The sequence below is a fragment of the Coturnix japonica genome, chromosome 3 (assembly GCF_001577835.2).
Source record: "Coturnix japonica isolate 7356 chromosome 3, Coturnix japonica 2.1, whole genome shotgun sequence".
Taxonomy (NCBI): Eukaryota; Metazoa; Chordata; class Aves; order Galliformes; family Phasianidae; genus Coturnix; species Coturnix japonica.
This window is the reverse complement of record NC_029518.1, coordinates 77,911,196-77,931,944: the sequence shown is the minus strand read 5'-3', so window position 1 is coordinate 77,931,944 and position 20,749 is coordinate 77,911,196. Positions and strand designations below refer to the sequence as shown.

Genomic DNA, 20,749 nt, shown 5'->3' with positions numbered 1-20,749 from the left:
AAGGATTACAATTTTACTGCTGCTTGGTGAAGGATATACTGCTCTCTCTACATTTTAGAAGGACTCACAAGAGTAATCACTAGTCATTTTGAAGGCCATGCCCATAAACTCAGATGCATATAAATCCCTGCCAGTCACAGTCTACAATCATGCATTTCAAATTATTTAGCCTGTCACTGTTTAAAGACAGTGTAAATTCCAGTAAACAAAGGCAAAGCATAAATTGAACTGACACTACTATTTAGTGTTGCAACATGGACAGCAAAGCCATAAATATACATGTTAATTTTAGAGTAAAAAAAATAGGAAATTTATTTTTCAGCGTCAACTTGAATTCTATAACTAGAACTAATGTTTTTTTTTTTTTTTTTTTTTTTTTTTTTCAGTGATATATAGATGCATTTGTTGCTAAAGTACTATTAGACTTTGAAAACTATCCAGCATTTAACATTCTAATTTTATGAATCAGAGAAATTGCTATTTCAGGTAATACAGCACAGGCAATCAGTGGATCAATACTTCACACATGGGTAGTCTCTGCAACTAAAGAACAAAAAAACTAACTTATAATAAATTTGTTAGAAATGAGCTGTATCAAGTACTTTCTATGAGAAAAGTGTCTACCTGCTAGCTCATAGGGTAAAGAAGGGATAGTTTTCTTTATAAGCTTAGTATACAATTACATCAAAATCCTAAACCAAATTAATTTTCTGTCAGCTAACAATTAGGTTTGAATATACAATATGGTTTTGTTTCATTAATACTATGCTTTAAAAAGAAAGAACAACAAAAAAACTTTAAAATGGAATGTAAGAGTAATGCATAAACCTGCGGCTTAGAAGCGTAAGAAGGAAATGTAATGTTTTCTTAAATGGTAGATCCTTTCTTTCCTCTGTATACTGAAATGAAGTTTTCTACTTAAAGTCTAACATTTACTATTTTTCATAAGAGAACATGGTAAGGATCAAGGGATGAACACAAAAAATAACAAGACACACACAAAAAAAACCCATGCCAAATATACCATTATCCATGTACTACTACCAATCTCTTCCATGAAAAGAAAGTCCTCAATTCTTCTAGAAAAAGTAGCATTCTAGAATTTTTCAACATTTATGTAGTAAATAACTATTGCTGAAGACAAACACAAAAAGCTTCAAGATGCTATTACTTTCATGTTTTGATGTTAACAGGCTAATTTTGAGAAGACTGCTATACAAGTTTCAAGGGGACTTTTGTAGTGTCCTTCACGTATCACCCTCTACTATCAAAAATGTTCCTAGCTAGAAATACCTGTAATGTAAATAATTTGCACTGAGTTACCCATATCATAAATGCTAACAGTTCAGGTTCAGCAATTTATAATAAAATAAAATAATTTCAGAATCATAATAATCATAATAATTTAATGGACATCATAATTCCTGTGCCCAGCACCTCTTACCCCCTACTGTGACTCTGCCAAGTGGTCCATCTTGGCCCTGAGAGCATTTCCATTGCTGAGCAACAGCCAAATGTCAGTGCACTACCAGTGCTGTCAGAGCTGGAACCAAGGCATGGGGAGGGTGCAGTGCAGTGCAGTGCCAGCTAAGGCTTTAGTAAATAATTTCACATGTTTTAATTCACTTGCTAACCTCAGTCCTGTGGACAGTGAAAAATATGCAATCTTGCCTTCAATTTTGATAAAAGAATTTGAAAACAGGTTTCAAGATTGAAAAAACAAAACAACAACAACAACAACAAAAAACCTACAATCATTTTTTTAGTATATCTCCATTGTATTTTTATTTTTTTAAATAAAAAATACTAAAGACTTAAATAATTTTTGTTATTATACCCATAAATTATGGTACATATTTCATGATAGCTGCTTTGAAATTAATTCCTCCTGTTTAGTTATATTCTCCCATGGTGTCAGAGGCAGATGTTGGTGGTAAGGCAGTAGAGGTTTAATATTCCTACCAATATGCCACTACATTTTGTTGCTGTATGACTGATGGCAGCAGAGGGCAGCCTGACAGAATGGTGACTGATATGGAATTGCACATAAAGATGTACCACTGAATTCCTCCGTGCAGAAAAAAATGGCACCCACTGACATTCACTGGTGATTGCTGAACATACATGAAGACCAGCAGATTTTAGTAACAGTGAGTAGGTGAGTGGTGTATTTCAGCAGAGGTGACAAGAGAGATTATGCCTACTCATGCAGATTTTTATGAGTGTGGCATGCATCTCTTGTTCATCACTGGCAAAAATGCATTGCTAACGGCGCTGACCATGTTGAAAAGTAGTGCTTTGTAGCCGAGAACTTTTCTAACAAAAACATTATTGTGTTCTTTGCATCAGCTGTATTTTCCATGGAAATAAACAGGAGGCATGGCTTTCAGGGAGACCTTTGTTTATGCAGCCCAAGACAATTCCTGTTAAATTAATGTGACCCAGACAAGCCAAAAGGTTCACTACAACTGTTCAAACCCTACCCACTGACCTAGCACAGAGTGAACCTATTCATTTAATAGCTGGGCAACTTATCCAGAAGGATGTTGTGAGGGACAGTATAAAAATACTATGTTAAAATTGTCCCAGTTTTGATACTGATTTCTTTTTGTGTTTGGAGTTTGAAAAACTGAAGTAACCTGTATGAACTAGAAGGCATTTTAACTCAAGGACACTATGTTATGAGAAATATTTCTAAACATTCATTCAGAAAGTTTTGCTTTCCATCTCTTTTTCATTTTCTTTCTTTCTTTCTTTTTTTTTTTTTTTTAATGTATTTTTTTTCCATTCAATATATAAGAAGACTAAATCTCTTCAGTGTAACAGTATTAAGTTCTTACCTTATTGTGATGGGGATGAATATTCCCTCACTAATGGATTGATTGACAGATACAGTCAGAATGTTCTGAGAGTTTCCACAACTGAATCGAACGGTTGGTCTTCCTTCCACAAGATACAAGTGAAGAAACTGCTGTCCAAAATTCTTTTCACTAGCTTTGAAAACAAAAATGGAAATAATCAGACTTTTGAAAGCACAGAACCTTTTGGTACCCCTGACACTTACAGATGCAATTTTTGTTTTTATTTTTCATGTATACTTTTATACATTATTTATTTCTTCTATGAATTTGCCATTTGAATTTAACTGTAGATCCTTGCCATAGAAAGTAAGACATAGCTCCTGCTTAGGATTTTTATTCCCTTCTAAGACAAATGGTTAAAATGTTACTATGTTTTTTTGCACTATATTTTGCCATATTTAACTGAAGAAGAAATGACTCAACAGCTGGGTCATGAAATTGAATTAATTGCATATATTTGAGCATGAGATTACTATTTTCTTCTTCCAGAATCCTCATGTCTTAAGTTGTCCTTCCATAACTCAAATACATCTTTTGCAGATTAGAGAAAATGTGTTATGACTAAGCCATATCTTGAATACAATGATTAATCTCCACATAGGTATGGTAGTTATAGTAGTTATATATATATGGTTATAGTTAGTAATGATCAAGTTCATATTTTGCTCTTAGTCTAGCAAAAGCAACTGAATAAAAAGTGAATACAGTATGCATTATCTCTGACTATACATCCCTGTTATGTTCTGCAAACCTAAACAAAAAATACATACTTTCTCTTACAAATTCTCAAAATCAAGGAGTACAACAAAATTAAAAAATGAACTCTTCATAATACTAGCATTTATTTATTTTTTTTTCATATATAAGGAAACCTTTTTGACAATGCGAAGTGTCAGAATAGGAAGTCACAGAGGCTCACTACATTTAAAGTGATATTACAGATTTTTTGTATTTCTGCTATTTTAAAATGGCAGTTTATTTAAAAAATAAATTTAAAATCCTTCTAAAGTAAAATTCTATCACAGAAGAGATTACTGAAAAAAAACCACAGTTGTTCAGATTTCAGCTGCTTTAAAATTCTGAATAATCGAATTTATCCTATTTAAATTTAAAAATGCCTTAACTTCTTAGATTTGCTAGGAATTGCTATGAAAAATACCCCACATCACTAGAAAGGTTGTGATACCTTTGTTGTTCTATTATTTCTCTTATTCCATTAAGAAAACAAAAGGGAAGACCTATTAAAATGTACTCAGAAAGTATTCTTTTCTCAACATTTACCATAAGAATAAATGAGGAAAAAACAAACAAAAAAACCCAACATTATTCCCATGGGTATGGATATAGACTAGAATCTCTTTCAGTATCACAGCTATTTTATCAAATCAATGTCTAGATGTTCCCATTCTCCTTCCAGTCTAGAGCACATCACTCATTCACTATCTGTAGCTGAGTTGAAAAAACACCACCACATATGTGGTATGAATAAACTTTTCATAAGGGTAGGTGGAAGGGAAGAACATATGCCTTTTTAAGGTTATCTGTTCAGCAACCTTGTCAAATGGGATGATAAGGAAAAAGTGAAAAGCAAACACACAAACAAATGGAAAAAACAAGACTCAAACCTGTTCAGTAACTCCGATTGACAGAGATAAGAGGAATGTGGGAATGCTTATTTCAGCAAGATTATCTGACTGAGGACCCTGCCAAAATGTGATTAGTAATAAGCATAGAAGACACCTGATAAACATATAGTAAAATAAACAATAATAAGAAATCCTTATTGTCAGCCATGTTAATTACTATACTATCAAGAAACCTCAATTATCACTTCAAAGAACATCATTTGCAGTCCCTCAGGATGCAGATCTGGGGTCCCAAATATTGGGGAAAGGGTATGTTAGTGGAACTATGCAAAGCAGTGGGGTAACATGCCAGTAGGAAACTGGAAAGGAAAAGGTCATGCGTAAAGTTAAGTCCATAAGCTTGTCTGACTGGGCTCAGTACCTGGTTGACACAGTTTGCTCTCCTACCTTCATACAAAATCCTTTCTCAGCCTATCCCTCTGTGCAAACTCTCTAATTGCATGTGAGTGCTACAGGAACTAAGCCAGCTGCTGGGGGACCCAGCATTAGAAGTCAGAAAAGGGGCAGGTGTATGGGGCCTCAGCTGGAGTGAGCTGAGATCTCTGTGTCAGCTGCTGGATCAGGTGAGGTCTCTAGTGGCACAGTAAGAGGTTCTTGGGGTGGGTGTAACAATGTGTACTCCTCCCTCATTAGTCTGGCTTCCGCCTTACTCAGCCACTGTCTGTAGGGCTGGAGGCTCAGACAGACAGATACCACAGCACTGGTCCAGGCTGGGTGCTGGAGAAACTGGCAGCTAGACATCCTGCTGGACAGTTGAGGGCTAAAATATGCACCAGGAAACATGACTATGAGTCAATAATTTTATCTCATAAATAGGAAACAGCCCAGAGCCTGCTAAGCTCTCCTTAACAGCAGTGAACTGTACAACCTTCTTATGTGCAGATGCCTCTCAGGGTTACAGTTGCTGCAGAGATCCCTCACTCTTTAACACTGAGAGATTCTTTGCAGTAACAGATCCTTGCTAAGTGACCAACAACTTGCTAAACAACAGTTATTTACAGAGTCATGCAGTTTCCCAGCTTTTCAAAAGAGTGGGCTTGTGACAGTTGGCATAACAGAGAAGCCAGTGAGGGGCATCTAGAGGTAATTAAGGGCTGTACAAAAGATGAGAAATGGAAAAGAGTTATCTGCAGGAATGTAGGTGCCTGTTTAGTAGCTGCACATTAAGATGAGAGGAGAAATAAAAAGGAGCAAGACCTAGAGCAAGAAACAGAAGGTAGAAAGACACCTGATAACCTACTAGAATTAGAAACTGCGTTTAGATATGCTTTTGCATTCTGAATATACAATTCAGAAATCTAGCAAAATTCAACTGGGTTATACATCTTTAACTTTTATCATTTCCCTTTACAGTCCTTTTATAATTATTTTTTAAAATGTTCTGTACTGTCACTGTTAAAAAGGTCACTGGCTTTTAACGGTAGCATAACTGATATATGCATATCCTGCATCATTTGTTTCCTTATCCTCTTCTCCCTTTTCACACATGCTATTCCAGGCATTTCCCACTCTCAATAATATGTTCATCTGAAAGTTATATTGAATTCAGGCAGAAAGAATATGAATATATTCTGAATGTATATATTGACAACGTGTCTTGAAAGAAAGTTACAGATAGGCTATTTCCTTAGTGAATTCCTTTACTCGTTTGCAATACGTGCTAGTGAAAACCTGGGAAAAGGTCCTTGTTACTATTACTAGTAAAGCAAAAATCTGGGAGAGGCTTCCAGGAGTGCAGTGCTACTTGAAACCCTGGTATTACTTCTCGAGCGTTAGTCCAGGGAGCTCTGTGGTCATGCTTACAAGTATATTAGTTTGATAGCATTCTTCATGTATCTGCCAGGTAGCGCCTCTGGAGGACTGTCCTTTAAATTTTTCTACAGTGAATGTGAGGAGGCAGAGTGTTCCTTTCAAGAATGTTGATCTGTCACTGTAAAAGAACATGCTACCCAATACACTGGGTATAGGAACACAAAGTATGAACATATACACACCTTTGGTAAATATATATATATATATTTCTTGTAAGGTGAGAAGTTGTCTGAGGCTTAAAGAAGAAAGAAAACAAAATAAAATAAGAAAGGGTTCCAGGAACAAAAAGACACAAATCAGGATCCATTTGAGTAAAAAATGTTTTTGCCTAGTAGGGTTTAATTGTCTTGACCTTAGTAAAAGCTATGTGAGGAAATCAGGTTGAAGAAACCAGATCTCAGCAAATATTCCTTCACAGGAAATGGCAAAGCTGTAAGGCTGGATTCATGCTTTGCTACAGAGGCAAGCAACTGGCCACTGATCTCAAATAGTTGCTTATCTATAGATAGACTTGAAGACATACTTCAAGTTCCTTTGAGCTATAGGGTAGGATTTATGAGACAAAAACCTTTTGTCACTGAAGAAGGATACTGTGAAATGCTCTGCTTGAGGATGCCAGTCTAAAATAACAGATAAATAGACTTTAACTGAATTCCCTGAAAGGCCCATCTCTACTTTTAAGGGAATAAGCAGAGTGTGAGTAGATCTGGAGAATCTTGCTTTCAAGAGCGCAGTAACATAATTTACGAGCACAACTTAAGAAAAAGGAGCCATGTCCTAAAGGAATTCTATGTGACAAATCCAAGTGCCAGAACTTACAGAATAACATACAGAATAGAAGTTGAACAATCTGTCTTCAAAGGGATTGCAAAAAGCATTATTAGAAGTGAAAATGAAAAATGATAGTTGATAAGAAAATAAATCCTGATATATTTAATGATTTGCATTTTATTTCCTTTTGTGGTTATATAACAGTTTGTTTAGACACAGTGATGAAATTAAATCATGAAAACAACATGAAATCAGTATAGGTAGAATAAAAAATAAGAATGCATACTATGTCCAAAAAAGATATATTTCTCTAATTATGGTTCATTTTTATCAGATCAAATTTAATAATTTTTAATATTTTCAATCCTGTTCACTTGACACACCTAAATCTCCCCTCATCCTGCCAATTATGAAAAAATAAGGTAAACTGCAAAGAGTCTGCAGAATTTTTAGTCCATTTATATGACAAATACATTCTCAAAATAGTTCAGGAAATCATTACAAAAAAAGTTAGTACAGTATGTAAATATTTACTAATTATTTGACAGAGAAATTGATCTAACCTTGTAAAATTGGGTGTGTCTGTACAAAGAATTATACAAATGTGGATTAACTAAAAAGTCAGAGTGTGTAATTAGTTTCTGGTAAAACTCACCCAAAACAAGCAGATCAATGTGATTTTCTTCATATTTTAAAAATGGTTTTGTCAAAGAGGTTTTTGCCTAGTAAATATTTGAAATTAATTGTAAAATTAACCATGAAGCTGCTGCTAAGGTTGCCATATTAACAGTATGAAAATATCAGAAACATTTAACATTTCTTATAAGTTTGTAGCTCTTGTATCTAGCGGGTGCACTAGCCTCATGAGGACTCTCTGCTGGCAGTTCATTTCTCAGCTGTTTGATGGTAGCACAACTTCAAAAAAGCAGTAGCAGAAGCAGGAGTTGTACTGCTTCTGAAAGAGCACAGCTGACAACTGCAGCTTTTCTTTTGAAGTTGTTAGAAGGGAAGAAGAAAGACAGAACAAGAAGCAAAGAACAGGGATGAAGGAAAAACAGAGGGAGCATATGAACTCATGAATGGTATTATGTTTATCTGACAGAACTACAGAAGAGCTTGGTGCCTGTATAGAGAAATAATAAATTACAAATATCTGGATAGCCTGTATAGGATCCATTGTTCTTTCTAAATGCACATAATGTTAATACAGAAAATACTAGAGAGTTTTCTTTTACACAATAATATTGTATGTCATGTCCAAGCAAAATTAAATAAGAACATTGATATGAGCATACAAATAACTAGAGAGAACAAAAAAGAAAAAGCAAAAACAATGGTGCTATAGAAGAGGGAAAAGAACCTGAGGACAGTAGAAATGCAAAACAAAGATGTACTTAGTGTTAAACTGAGATCTAGAAAATATATAGTCCTCTTCTACTTTGTATGTTTGTGTTCAACAGGCAGAAGAAGATCCAGATTTTTTTTAAAATTATTATTATTATTTTTTTAAATCTTAATGAAACTTAACCTTAGAATAAAGACTAATGGCCAATGAAGAAGGGAATGTTTAGGGTCAGGTAAAGTCCTGTTTGGGGAATAGCAAGGTGAGCAGGAATGCAAGTTACCAGAAATTTATGGAGAAAAAGCTAAGTATTTTAAGACATTCACATACTGAGTCAAAGCACATAAGAGTAAATAGAACCTTTGAAAACTTAAGGAAAAAAAATAATCTCAGTAGATGCTGAAAAATGATAACCCCTATCTAGGAATATAAAGAAATACCATGGAGGAAAAGTTTGAGAATTCAGATTCAAGACTTCTATAAACTAAAAATGAACTATACAAGTCCTGTGCAATGGGTTTGAAATAAGTTAAGGTAAAAATTATCCTACAATAATGAGCATTAATAAGACATAATTTAAATAAGCATGGATCTTGAATGGCTTAATTCTTTTACAAGGTGGTAATTAATTCTTTCTGTTTTCCCCAATTTAACTTTATGCTATATATATAGCTGGGAGTCTATCACATTACAGATTAAAGCAGGTGGAGTTCAAAACTCTCAGACAGGACTAAACAGCTTTAAAAATCTTTGATCAGATTTCTTTCTTAGATAGTTGGTCTAAGGAGTTTCAATTACCAGTAACTCAAGGAAATTTTTCGAGGGTATTAATGCAAATACAAATAGGGTAATACAAATCTGCATATTTTAATAAGTAATATTATACAAAAACAACAGCAACTAGGCAACATCAAGGGCTTCAATGCACAAGTGAAAATACACATTATGTATAAATACTTGGGAGGCCAGTAAAAATGTAGTGAAGATGCCCTTAAAGGTGCTTCTTCATGCAATTTTTTTACTTTAGCTTCATGTGTTAGTGTTCTACCTACATAGAGAAAAATGTATACACTTGTGTATATGAATCACCAAGTGAATATTTTTGTACTGACATGTGAGAAAATAAGTGAAAGTGGCATTGTTAATATACAATTTTATATATGTAAATTCTGTACATTATCAAAACGTGCCTTCTATTTCTTAATTTAACTGCTGGTGCTGGAATGTTTTTAGGAATAGCCACAGATTCTAACAAAATGGAACACTATGTTTGGAAACATAATTTTAAGGTAGTCTTTACTTTTGTTAATTTGATATATTTCTATGGATAGAAACAGTGGTAGAATGAGATTTATTGGCATACAAGGGCTGAACTTACGCAGTGTAATACAAATATCAATTATATTCACTGGGGTATGTTCCCCTTCAGAAGAGCATAAAGGCCTCCAAACCTTTTGTTACTTCCTCAGCATCCAGATATATCTAAATAGTCCTATTTATAATCCTAGTACATAATCCTGAGATAGTTTGCATGCTTTGACCCTCCTTACCAGGATACTTAAATGTTCAAGTAGCATGTAGCCAAAATACTCAACTACACTTGATGCACATGAAGTACTTGCAGACTTTATTACCTATCTTATCATAATAGTTGTTGTGAATTAAACATGCAAAATGTGACAATTTTTACATTTCTCAAAAATGATTTGAAATGTTACAAAGAACAAAAGAAATTCCACAGCCCACATCGCACAGAAGCTGAAAATAACACCCTGGCTCTCAGCCCTCCTCTAACGGAGCCCATTAATTCCAAGGATGTGCTATCTCTTACCTGACAATTGGAGAAATATAAAAAGAAAAGGCAGTTATCTCCAAACAAATTATCCAGTTTAATATACTCAGATGTTTCACAGCACTTTTGTTTTAAATGATGGCTGTGAGTGTGGAACACCTGCTAACCATCAAAGCTTATTTTGAAGCTCTTCTTTTTGTAGCTGAATGAATACAAAAAGTACTGTTAATCTTTGTGTAATTTTCATATGAAATGCAACAGAGAAGCAAGTATCTCATGTCAGTTTTCAATAATGGGAAAACACAGATACTGAAACAGTTGAAATTTCATTTTCAATATCAAACTTTGTGGAACTTTTGATGTTTGCAAAGGTAAGTAGACTTAGCATGTTTAAAATATTTGTGTAGTAAGCCAGGCAAACAGCATTCAGTGTTGGAAGTCTTGCTTAAAAGCTACACCAACCACAAACACTCCCAAACTTCATACATTTCCTACTTTCAGATCAATGTTTTCTATCAAGTAGTGAAAGAAGCATACTGTGATCTCCTTATAGGAGCACAGTACTTTTATCAAGGCTTTCAGGCAATCAACATGATTTATTCTTTAGACAAACTGGCTGTAGTGAAGAGAGAATACTTCTGCTGATTTATCTCTTTATATCTGTTATTTATTAAAAAGTCTTCACAATTTTTTTTCCTAGCTTTTCCTGCACTCAGGGAGAAACCACTTCAGTGTCCACACTTTGCATCTGAATAGAAATTACAAGCTAAGATATATAATGAAAGACTTAATATGGGAACCAACTAGTGAAATCATGCTATGCCAGAAATTAGCATCATATTCTGAGGAATTAAATACATAAAAAATCATAGAAGGAGTATGTCATACGCAAGTAACAACACTTATGTAATATCAACCTACGTACTTTCAAGTCTGCAAGTATTCTCTCAGAACACCACAAAAAAAATAATCTGAAGTATGACATCACAGTAAATACTCTGAAATATGGGAAACTTGCAAAACTTATGATAGCTCTGCAATGCAAAAAAAGCTCTGGAATTAAAATCATCACTATAACAAGTGGATCTCAACACAAGTATTACAAGTTGTTCCTCTGTAATGAATCGGTAGAAATGTCTTCCTTTATATTTTAGATTTGTGACATTTATTACTGAAATCAAATGCTTCCTTGTGAGAAAGCAGCATTTTCAGTTATCAGTAATGCTTTGCTTAATGAGTCATATATGCAAGAACTTTCCAGAAAAACAAAAAACTATGGTTCCGATTTTGTAGTGTCATGTATTAGAATACCAATAGGCTTCTACTGCATTTTAATGACTAATTTTGCTGCTGAATAGAACATGCCAGCTGATCTACACTGAAGTTTATAAGGACCTAAAGTAGCTATAGCTAATACTTCAAGTATTATTGGTACTCACTGTAAAGAATAGTGCCACTTGGAGCAGTTGTTTTCACTGTCAAGTACAGAGTTGTCAGATTGCTGGTTTCCTGCCCAGATGCAGTCCTCATCTGAGATACAGATGTTAGCGAAGGAAGTTCCAAATAAGAATTTCCATTGAAGGATGGAAAAAACAGGGCTATGTCTGCAATGAATAACAGAAAGCTATTTTCATTAGGTTATTACAAAATAAAGTAATAAAATGCAATGTAATCAACAAAGCACATTTGAAAACAACAATTCTTTTTTCTTTTGAATACCTTTGAACAGTGTTTGCATGCATAAAATTTCATTTAAATTCAAATATTCAAGTTAAACAACTAGAAGAGAAAGAGGTTTCAACATATGCTTATTGACAGAAGTGAAAATACTATTACAGACCAGGAGACTTACAGGATGCAATAACGTTCAAAAGCTTTTATCACACATTTTCATCTCTGATTCTATATTTGAGCTGTTTTGTTTTTATTATTATTATCATTTTTATTTGGGACAAGTATGGCCAAGTAGAATTCCAAGAATTCTATTAAGATTAAAAAAATAATTTTTGTTGATGCAAACAGTAAGAACCATCCATAATTAAGTAAATTAAAATGAGAAATAAGTAATGTTTTTTATAGTAAGAATGAATGTCAGTTACGAAAAACGACAACAATAACAGAACAATGAACAGCACCCTAGAAGGGGAAGTAATGCAGGAGCAATCTGACCAAACTTTTGGCCAACTCACCTACAACCTATGGGACAGATAACAGCACTGAAGGTCCTTTGTCCTTATTGATAGAGTAGAAAAAAGACACAAATTCACTCAACCTTAAAATAAACGCCTAGGAAGCCCAAGATGAATCATAACCTAAAACTATCAATTTCTCTCCACTCACATCATATAAGAATTTGAGTGTCAATAACCTAGGTGTAGATATTTACCTAGTCAATATCCAATATCTGAACTCAGAACAATAAATTTTACACATAATATGTCTGTCCAGCAGAATCAGATGGTATGCCAGAGGATATTCTTTATGCAAAAGAAAATTACTTAATACAATAGTTCAGAGTTGAAATGTTAGATATGTGCACTGAACAAGATGTCAGAATGGTCTCAGTTTTAAATTTTCAAATTCTGCTTTCTATTTTTCAGTTACAGTGGAAAACATCATACAGCAGACTAGAAGCTTCTGGACAGATTCTCTGCTTGTTCTTTTACATCACACAAAGAATATATTTTAAGAACAAATGATAAAAGCGTTGTCAGCCAGTGCAGCAAGCCTTTTCCATGTTACAAAAAAGGGAGGCAATCCCAATAAGAAAATAGTCAGTCTAGCAGCTATATCAAGGGATCGATGAATTACATACACAGTCAAGGTGCAAAGAGTATCAAGTGAAATAAATGTGATATAGATAATTCCTAAGGTTAAGTCTGGTATATACAAAAAACTGACTTGAGTATATCATAAAGCATTACACAACTACCATAGAAAAGAAATACAATTACAATTCGTTCAATGACTGTAATTTCAGAAATCTACGAAATAATGGATTAGGTGAATTCTCTTGTTCCCAGACAATAAAATATGAAACAAAATAAATGCAACCCTCACTACTTTTGTTCGTTTCAATGCACAAAATCTTTCTGCTTGCTGAAACTCTAATACATTCCAAGGCAAAAGCTCCTTACAGGATAAAACACACAAGTTTTTCATTACTAGGCCAGCCTTGTGCCTTGTTGATAATGCTCCCCTCTGTCATCTGGGAGATCTAAATTTAGATCACTGACTTAACCTCTTGTTTTGCAGATTGCTAGAGACTTCAAACAGCAAAAAGAGTATACTTAATTGTGAAGATTCAGAGGAAGCAATGGATCAAAATAGCAATCCCTAAGAGCAGGATACCATTCCATTTTCTCAGAAAGTGGCTGCCATACAAATGGAGTAGCATTAGATAAAATGAGCTCTAAAACATCTGAGAAAATAAAGCAGATGGCACTAAAAGTCCTCTAAAAGTTCCAAACATGACTCTGAAAACGTACAGTGAAAAACAGAACAAAAGTACAGATGATCAGATGGATCACAAGAGTGAGAAATAGACTGGGACTATGGAACATGAGTAAATTTTGAAGAGGCAAATGTGAATAAGAAATGACCATGGCTCATGACATAACAGCTAAGGGCAATATGACACTATCAACCGATTTGATGATCACAGGCTGCAGAGCCTCACCTGTAATGAAAGGTTGACGGAACTAGGTATTCCAGTACTTGAGAGCAGCTTATACATGAGGGAGACTAACCTTTTGCACAGGCAGATACAGACAGGACAAGAAGAAACACTTTTAAACTAAAAGAAGGGAAATTTGGGTTAGGTGTTAAACACAAATTCTTTACTCAGAGTGGTGAGGCACTGACACTGCCAACCCAGAGAAGCTGTGGATGCTCCATCTCTGGCAATGCTCAAGGCCAGGTTGGATGGACCCTTGGCTGATCTAATGGGTGGCAACCTTGCCAATGGCAGCAGGGTTGGAACTAGGTGATCTTCAATGCCCCTTCCAACACAAGCCATTCTAAGAGTCTATGATCATGGGCTTGACAAACAAACAAACAAACAAACAAAAAGTTATTCACTTTGATAAAATACAAAGCTATTTCAGGTAATCTGTTGCCACAGACATCATACGGGTCAAAATCATGAAAACTAAATAAAGTTCAGGGAAAGAAAACAGATATAACAAATCTGTAAACATTAAGGAACTGAAGCTCAGGAAATCTCTGATTGTTGGAAGCTGTAGCACTCCAGAAAAAAATCATAGTTGTCCTGCCTTTACTATATGTTTCATTGCATATCTTTAGTGCTCCTTACATACTGAGCAGTTCAGGATTTATCTGCATCCCTCAAAAAAAGAAATGACAATAAAGCAAGTTTATGCTCCTGTGCTTTTGGAAACAGGGAGCCAGATGAATTAACTTTTGCATCCATATTTGTGAAGGGCAGATTGTGTTTTTGCAGTGAAGCAAGTATTTTCTGTATGTAGTGTAGGACTTTGTTGTGAAGCCAACATTTTCTGTATGTAATATAAGTTTGCTGAACTTACTCATTGGAGCAGTTAGGCAAGTTATGTGAACCGTTTTTCTTCCACTAATTTGGGGAGTTCTGACATGGGTAGAATTGAGACAGGAACGAGAACAAGATAAGGCAAGTATGTAGGGAGGAGTGAGAGCCTAGCACAAGACAAAGTGAACATGCTCACTCTTGGAAATATTGTCCTCACATCACTACAGGAGGGTACAAAATATCCCAAACAAAACAAACAACAGGTTGGTAACCGGTCTTATATATAAACATATCATAGCAAGAGTGCTGGGGAGATTGTGAGCCTGAAATGCTCAACCAATGCTTGAGCACCAGGAGAGCATTACCTGTGTCAGATTTAGAGTATATAATGGAATGAATTTCGTTGACCAGTGCACAATTTCCCCCTTGCCAATAGGGGGCGTGCACCCGCTATTTCAATAAAGCCAGATTCAGACGACTGTGCATAGTTCTGGTTTCCCCAGTTTAAAAAAGACAGGAATCTCCTAGGAGTCCACTAGAGGACCACAAAGATGATAAAGGGCCAGAAGCACCATTTGTATGAGAAAAGGTTGAGTAACCCAGGACTGTTCAGCCTGAGGAAGAGAAGACTGGGGGGGGNGGGAGAAATATGTCTATACTTCAGTCTAAACTTTGCTGGATAATACCCTTATGTGGGATTTCTAAGGACTGAGGAGGGATCTGATCAGTGTTTATAAATATCTAAAAGGAAGTGGGAAGCAAATGGATGAGACCAGGCTCTTCTTAGTAGTGTGTAGTGATAGGACAAGGAGCAATGGCCTAAAACTTGAACATAGAAAGTTCTGTACTAAAATGTGGAAGAACTTTATAGTAAAGGTGATGGAGCACATGATTAGGTTGCTCAGAGATGTGGAATCTCCTTCTACAGAGTTCTTCAAGACCTATATGGATGCCTACCTGTATGATCTGTTACCATTTGAAATGGTAACCTAGAGGAAACTGGGAAGCTATTACCTAATTTTTACTTCAAGTTAAAGAAATTTTACCCTAAGTATGATCTTACTGCAGTTTGGTTTTTTTTTTTTTTTTCCTTTTCTTTAAAGGATTTTTATCTGAGAGGAAAATGATGCTTCTCTATCACTTCATTTATGTTTTGCAAACTTTCCCAATTACATGAAGAAAATTGAAGGCAGATTTTAAATATCACACCATAATTTACACTGGACTTCTAATCATGTTTTACTAGATTTAATGATGGAAAGCTGGATGCATTTAAGGTCATCGTGACACATATTACAACAAACCCTAATGAAGCAAGGACTTGCACAAATCTTTTGAAGCTTACTCATTAATACATTAGCTCAGTAAAGTATCACAGAAGGTCTACATGAACACGGATTTCACATTTTTGATTGAAATTGAATTAACTGGTAAAAGGAGTGAACAAAATAATGGTCTCCACAGAGGGGATGGGTAGAGAGGAATGTAGCAATGCAAGTAACACTGGAAACCTCTAAGCTTTCTGATGTAATGGGAAATGTTTGGTTGCCTAAATGCATGCAGCTGAAAAACCTCATTTCCTATTGTATCATACTGAGTGTCAATTAGATGTGTAAATACTGTATTTGCATGTTTAGAATTACCATGTTTATTAAAATTCTAAGGCTTTTGTTTTGTTTGCTTCATGAGATAACAATGTATTTTTTTCAGTTACTTTAATTTTATTTCTGTCAGCTAAGCTTAATCTCATTCTCTGCAATGGTACTTAAACACATGAACTATAATTCCTGTCCCAAAGGATCAGAGAAATATGTGACAAGTAACTGGCTATAAAACTTTAATTTGGATAAATACTCAGGCTTTTAGTGACACATTCAGTCACTTGAAGAGGAATCTCCTGTCTGTATAACACAGAAGATACTTTTTTTCACATAGCTGTCACCAGATAACTGATGATCAATACTGTATTTAAAGTGAAAGCAGTAGCTCCCAGCACATTTAATTTAATGTGCTCAAATACATAATGTGGTTTAGATATTGCGACATTATGTGTACATCACATTTTTATTAGATTTGTACATTCTACTCTTATTTATACCTACAGACGCAGAGTTAAAGAACCGTGTAAATCCAACTGAACTCTGAGCTTTTTTCAGGTTCTGGGTGCAGAGGTAGCTCCTGAAATTACTTCTAAGCAAGTCTAGTGGAAAGAAAACACTAAAATAATGAAACATCCTACAAGTGATATGAATCTAAAAAAGGGAATAAATATTCGGCAATATTTGATTTTATTATTTGTTGAGCTACGGAATTAATCACATGACATTTTCTTTTCAATTAAACATGTATTTTTAAACACAATATTGCATTGATGTCAGTGGTTTTCTCATGTAATGAGAAGAGTTTCACCATGTTATTAGGGCAAACCAAAGTGATAGTTTTGGCAGTTTTCCATTATAGGATTAGAAAAAAATCAACACTAGAAGACAGATACTGAGAATTTTGTGGTACATAGTGAATCTAAACTGTGCTGTTTAAAACTTTACTGTCATGTTAAAGCAAGACATTCTTCCCCTGAAATCACTGAGGAGGGAAGCAACTCTTCCTTTGTACAATTTAGGAAACAGTATACATTTTGGAAGTAAGTCATAAGTACATTGGGAGGATATGTGAGGAATGGATACATATGAACTACAAATCTCCTATGAACATATATACAATTCTACATATGAACTAAAAGTTCGGATGAATTCCTAATGGCAGTAATCTCAAAATAGTACATAGTTTCCAGAAACCATTACATTTTCTTTCTAATTTTTCAAATTAACATAAAAATAAACATAACTCCTGATTTTTATTTTTATTTTTATTTTTTATTTTTTACATAGCTGCAGAACTCATTTGCAAGCATCAAAACTTAAAAAACTACTGCTGAAAAGCAAACACTGGCTTCTTTGCTTGTAGTTGGTTATGTTATTCTGCATTATTTATTACTTTGTGACACTGCATACTTCTTATGTGCTTCCAACAAGGAAGAGATAGTTAAAACTATCTGATTTCTTTTCCTATTTGTTGTAAAAGGGAATTTTTCAGGACACAAGTTTAAATAGATTATTACTGTATTTCCTATCTGGTAAATTCCAACATTAAGACAGAATGGAACCATTTGTATATTCATGAACATTACTGAACATATTCAAATACTTTCCATATTTAGAAATACATGTCTTAGCAGACCCAAATTATTCATTCTTTCACTAGAAAACCCCTTCTGAATAGTAGCTTCAAAAGGATATCCAGGGAGATGTTATCAACCTAATTCATTTGTATCCTTCAGGAATTTTTCAGAGACAGTATTAAAATTTAGTAGAAAAAAAGAAAAAAGAAAAAAAAAATAAAAGAACAGTACACAGTGAGTCTGGAATCCTTTTGGATATGTGAGCCAGGGAAAGAAGTAGTAGGAAGATACAGGGAGAAATCCCCAACCAGAAAAGAAATACTTTTCACTTATTGGTGTAAAAGCCTCTGAAGTCTGAATAGGAAAAGAAAATGAACTGTTTCACTTTAGTGAACTGCTTAGATCACTGCCTATGTCAGAAGTACAAGTCACGTTGTACAAACTTACTCTTTACTTCTTATAACCTTATTGAACTGCAGTTCAGAAGAACAGATCCTTGTATTGAACCAGGAAACAACATACTTTCAAGGATTCAGATAATTCATTTTTTGTTACGGGTGAATGAAGCAATTGAAGCTGTTGAGAACTACAGAGTTAGTAGAAGTGTTCTTTTTTCTCCTTTTCTGATTTGGACCAATGCTCTGTACGAACAAAACACACCGTGGTGCACAGCACACTGTCTCAGGAGAAGTAACTAAGTATTGTGTTTGAAATCAGCATTTGTCTGCCAATATGCTCATCTTCCTTGGCAAGCCACAAAGAATAATTCTGTGTGATTTATTACATCTTTATTATTAGAAGTTCAATGCTTGTATATCAACTGTTCTTTCCTTCCAGCAAACTCTGAAAGGTCATTTCAAAATGAAGCTGCTGCTGCGACAGTTAGGCTGTTCTGTCCTTCATAAAAGCAGAAAGTGCTCAGTAAGGAAACTCCAGCATTCTGTTAGATATTTATTTATTTATAGTTTAAATAAATCAATCTATATATTCCTTGGAAAAATTACTTAACTGTTACACATAAAGCTAAGAAATCTTTTACAGTGAGCTTAGATACAGGGAATTTTTCAGATTGGAGATGTGCACACACACGACAGACAAATACTAACTTTTCATTATGTTCTGTTAAACTACTACAGCTTGAACTTGATTCAGTATCAAAATTAGAAAAAATGAAGCAACTCCTTCCTTTTAAAAGTATTTCTGATTACCTTCTCTTTCCTTCATCCATCATGAATTCAGGACATACATTCTCATCAGCTCCAAGATGCAGAGATTAATACTTTACCTCATGCCTGATATTGATTTTAGATTTAGCTTTAACAGTTTTTTTCAGCTAGAAGGTGCTAAAATCAAAACTGTACCAAGGCAGAGAGGGATGCATGGGGAAAGATGATTATCAGGGTTATGTGATTTCAAAGATCTCAAGCTATCAGAGCTAGAAAGTCTGCTGCCAGTAATAATCGAAAAAAAAACATGGCACTTCCAGCTGTTGTATGCATTTTTGACCCTCGAGCAGCTCACAAAACACTCACTCTATCCAACAGCACTAGACAGTGTTTACTTTACTCAGAACAACTGTTGTCTATGCTGCAGTAGCATCTAAGCTTGCAGAACAGGCTCAAAACTCAAATTCTTCCTTTGTAATATATCACTATTGGCAGATAGCAAAACATACGTACACAGTCTGATCTACAGACAGCAAAATAAATCAACTTGCAGGGACTATTTTACTCTTGGTGACATTTATCACTGACTTACAGCTAACACATGGTTAATAATAAATTATCTACTATTTCCTCCTACCTAACATACTGAAGTATATTATCAAAATCTGAAGAGCTTTATTTTGCTTCTATTTAGATAAAATTTATGTATAATCTACAGTATCATTATCTTTCCAACTGGCAAATCTTTAGCTACATTAGCTGGACTTTTCTAAAGCTGTTTCATGAAGTTCAGCACTACTTCTGTTGTTTCTACCATTTGTTCTTTCCACCATTGCTACTGTGATTGTTTCAATTTCAAACCTCTATTGTTTCACAGTGAATTTCAATTACATGACTGTTCCAGGCTATCTAGAAAACATCATAATGTGTTTTGTTGCCACCTTTAGCAGCCACCCTTCATTGGTCTGAAACAATAAAATTAAACAACAAATAATGAATTTGTCTGAAAGACCTTCTGAAAAGGGTTTTCAGCCTTGGATACTGAAAGCAGTAGCTGGAAAGTACATGTTCAACTAGAGTCCTGAACACAGAAATTCAAAAATAAGCATATTAAATTACCTGTTGACTAACAATTGTCAGAATTCCTAAAAGAGATCTGAACTGTCTGAAGTAGCAGAATTCAGAATAATAATTGCTAGAATAATTAGATAAGAAGGAGGTTTCACAACTTTGGCAGACTTGTTTGTGTACCAGCAGCTCTATTCTCCCAGCAAATAGAAAGGTCATTTCAAAGTAAGGCTTGACTAAATGCAGTGGACAAAAAAAACAGGAAGAGAGAAACAAAAATACTTAGAATCAGTAAAACACAATATATTGTGCCACCATAACTGCATCCTTGACACGACCCAAGAAGAACAGACAGATGTTGTACCACTGTTTACTACACTCAATTTTCAGTTCACAAACATGGCTCAAGTAACACTTAGTTCTCCATCTCTAGAGACCACAGCCTGAACAGCAAAAGAGTCAAAGTCTCTTAAGATCTGCTCCTATACTACAAAAAACAACTACTAACAACCGCTTGTTAATATGGAATGCTGCTTTAGGACAAGGAATTTCTATTCACTAGCCAGGCTTGAACTAAGTACAGTAGTATTAACTTTCAATACATTT

The 20,749-nt window shown here is 34.7% G+C and overlaps 1 protein-coding gene across 2 annotated transcripts in view; it reads right to left on the bottom strand.

Moving 5' to 3' along the window:
- EYS (eyes shut homolog) overlaps positions 1-20,749 on the bottom strand; it is a 771,550-nt gene that overhangs the window by 136,828 nt on the left and 613,973 nt on the right. For both annotated transcript variants that reach the window (XM_015859149.2, XM_032443873.1), the window contains 2 exons: positions 11,664-11,828; positions 2,841-2,994 (listed from right to left, as the gene is read on the bottom strand). In XM_015859149.2, coding sequence (XP_015714635.2) covers positions 2,841-2,994; positions 11,664-11,828 — 319 coding nt within the window. The remainder of the gene's footprint in view (positions 1-2,840; positions 2,995-11,663; positions 11,829-20,749) is intronic.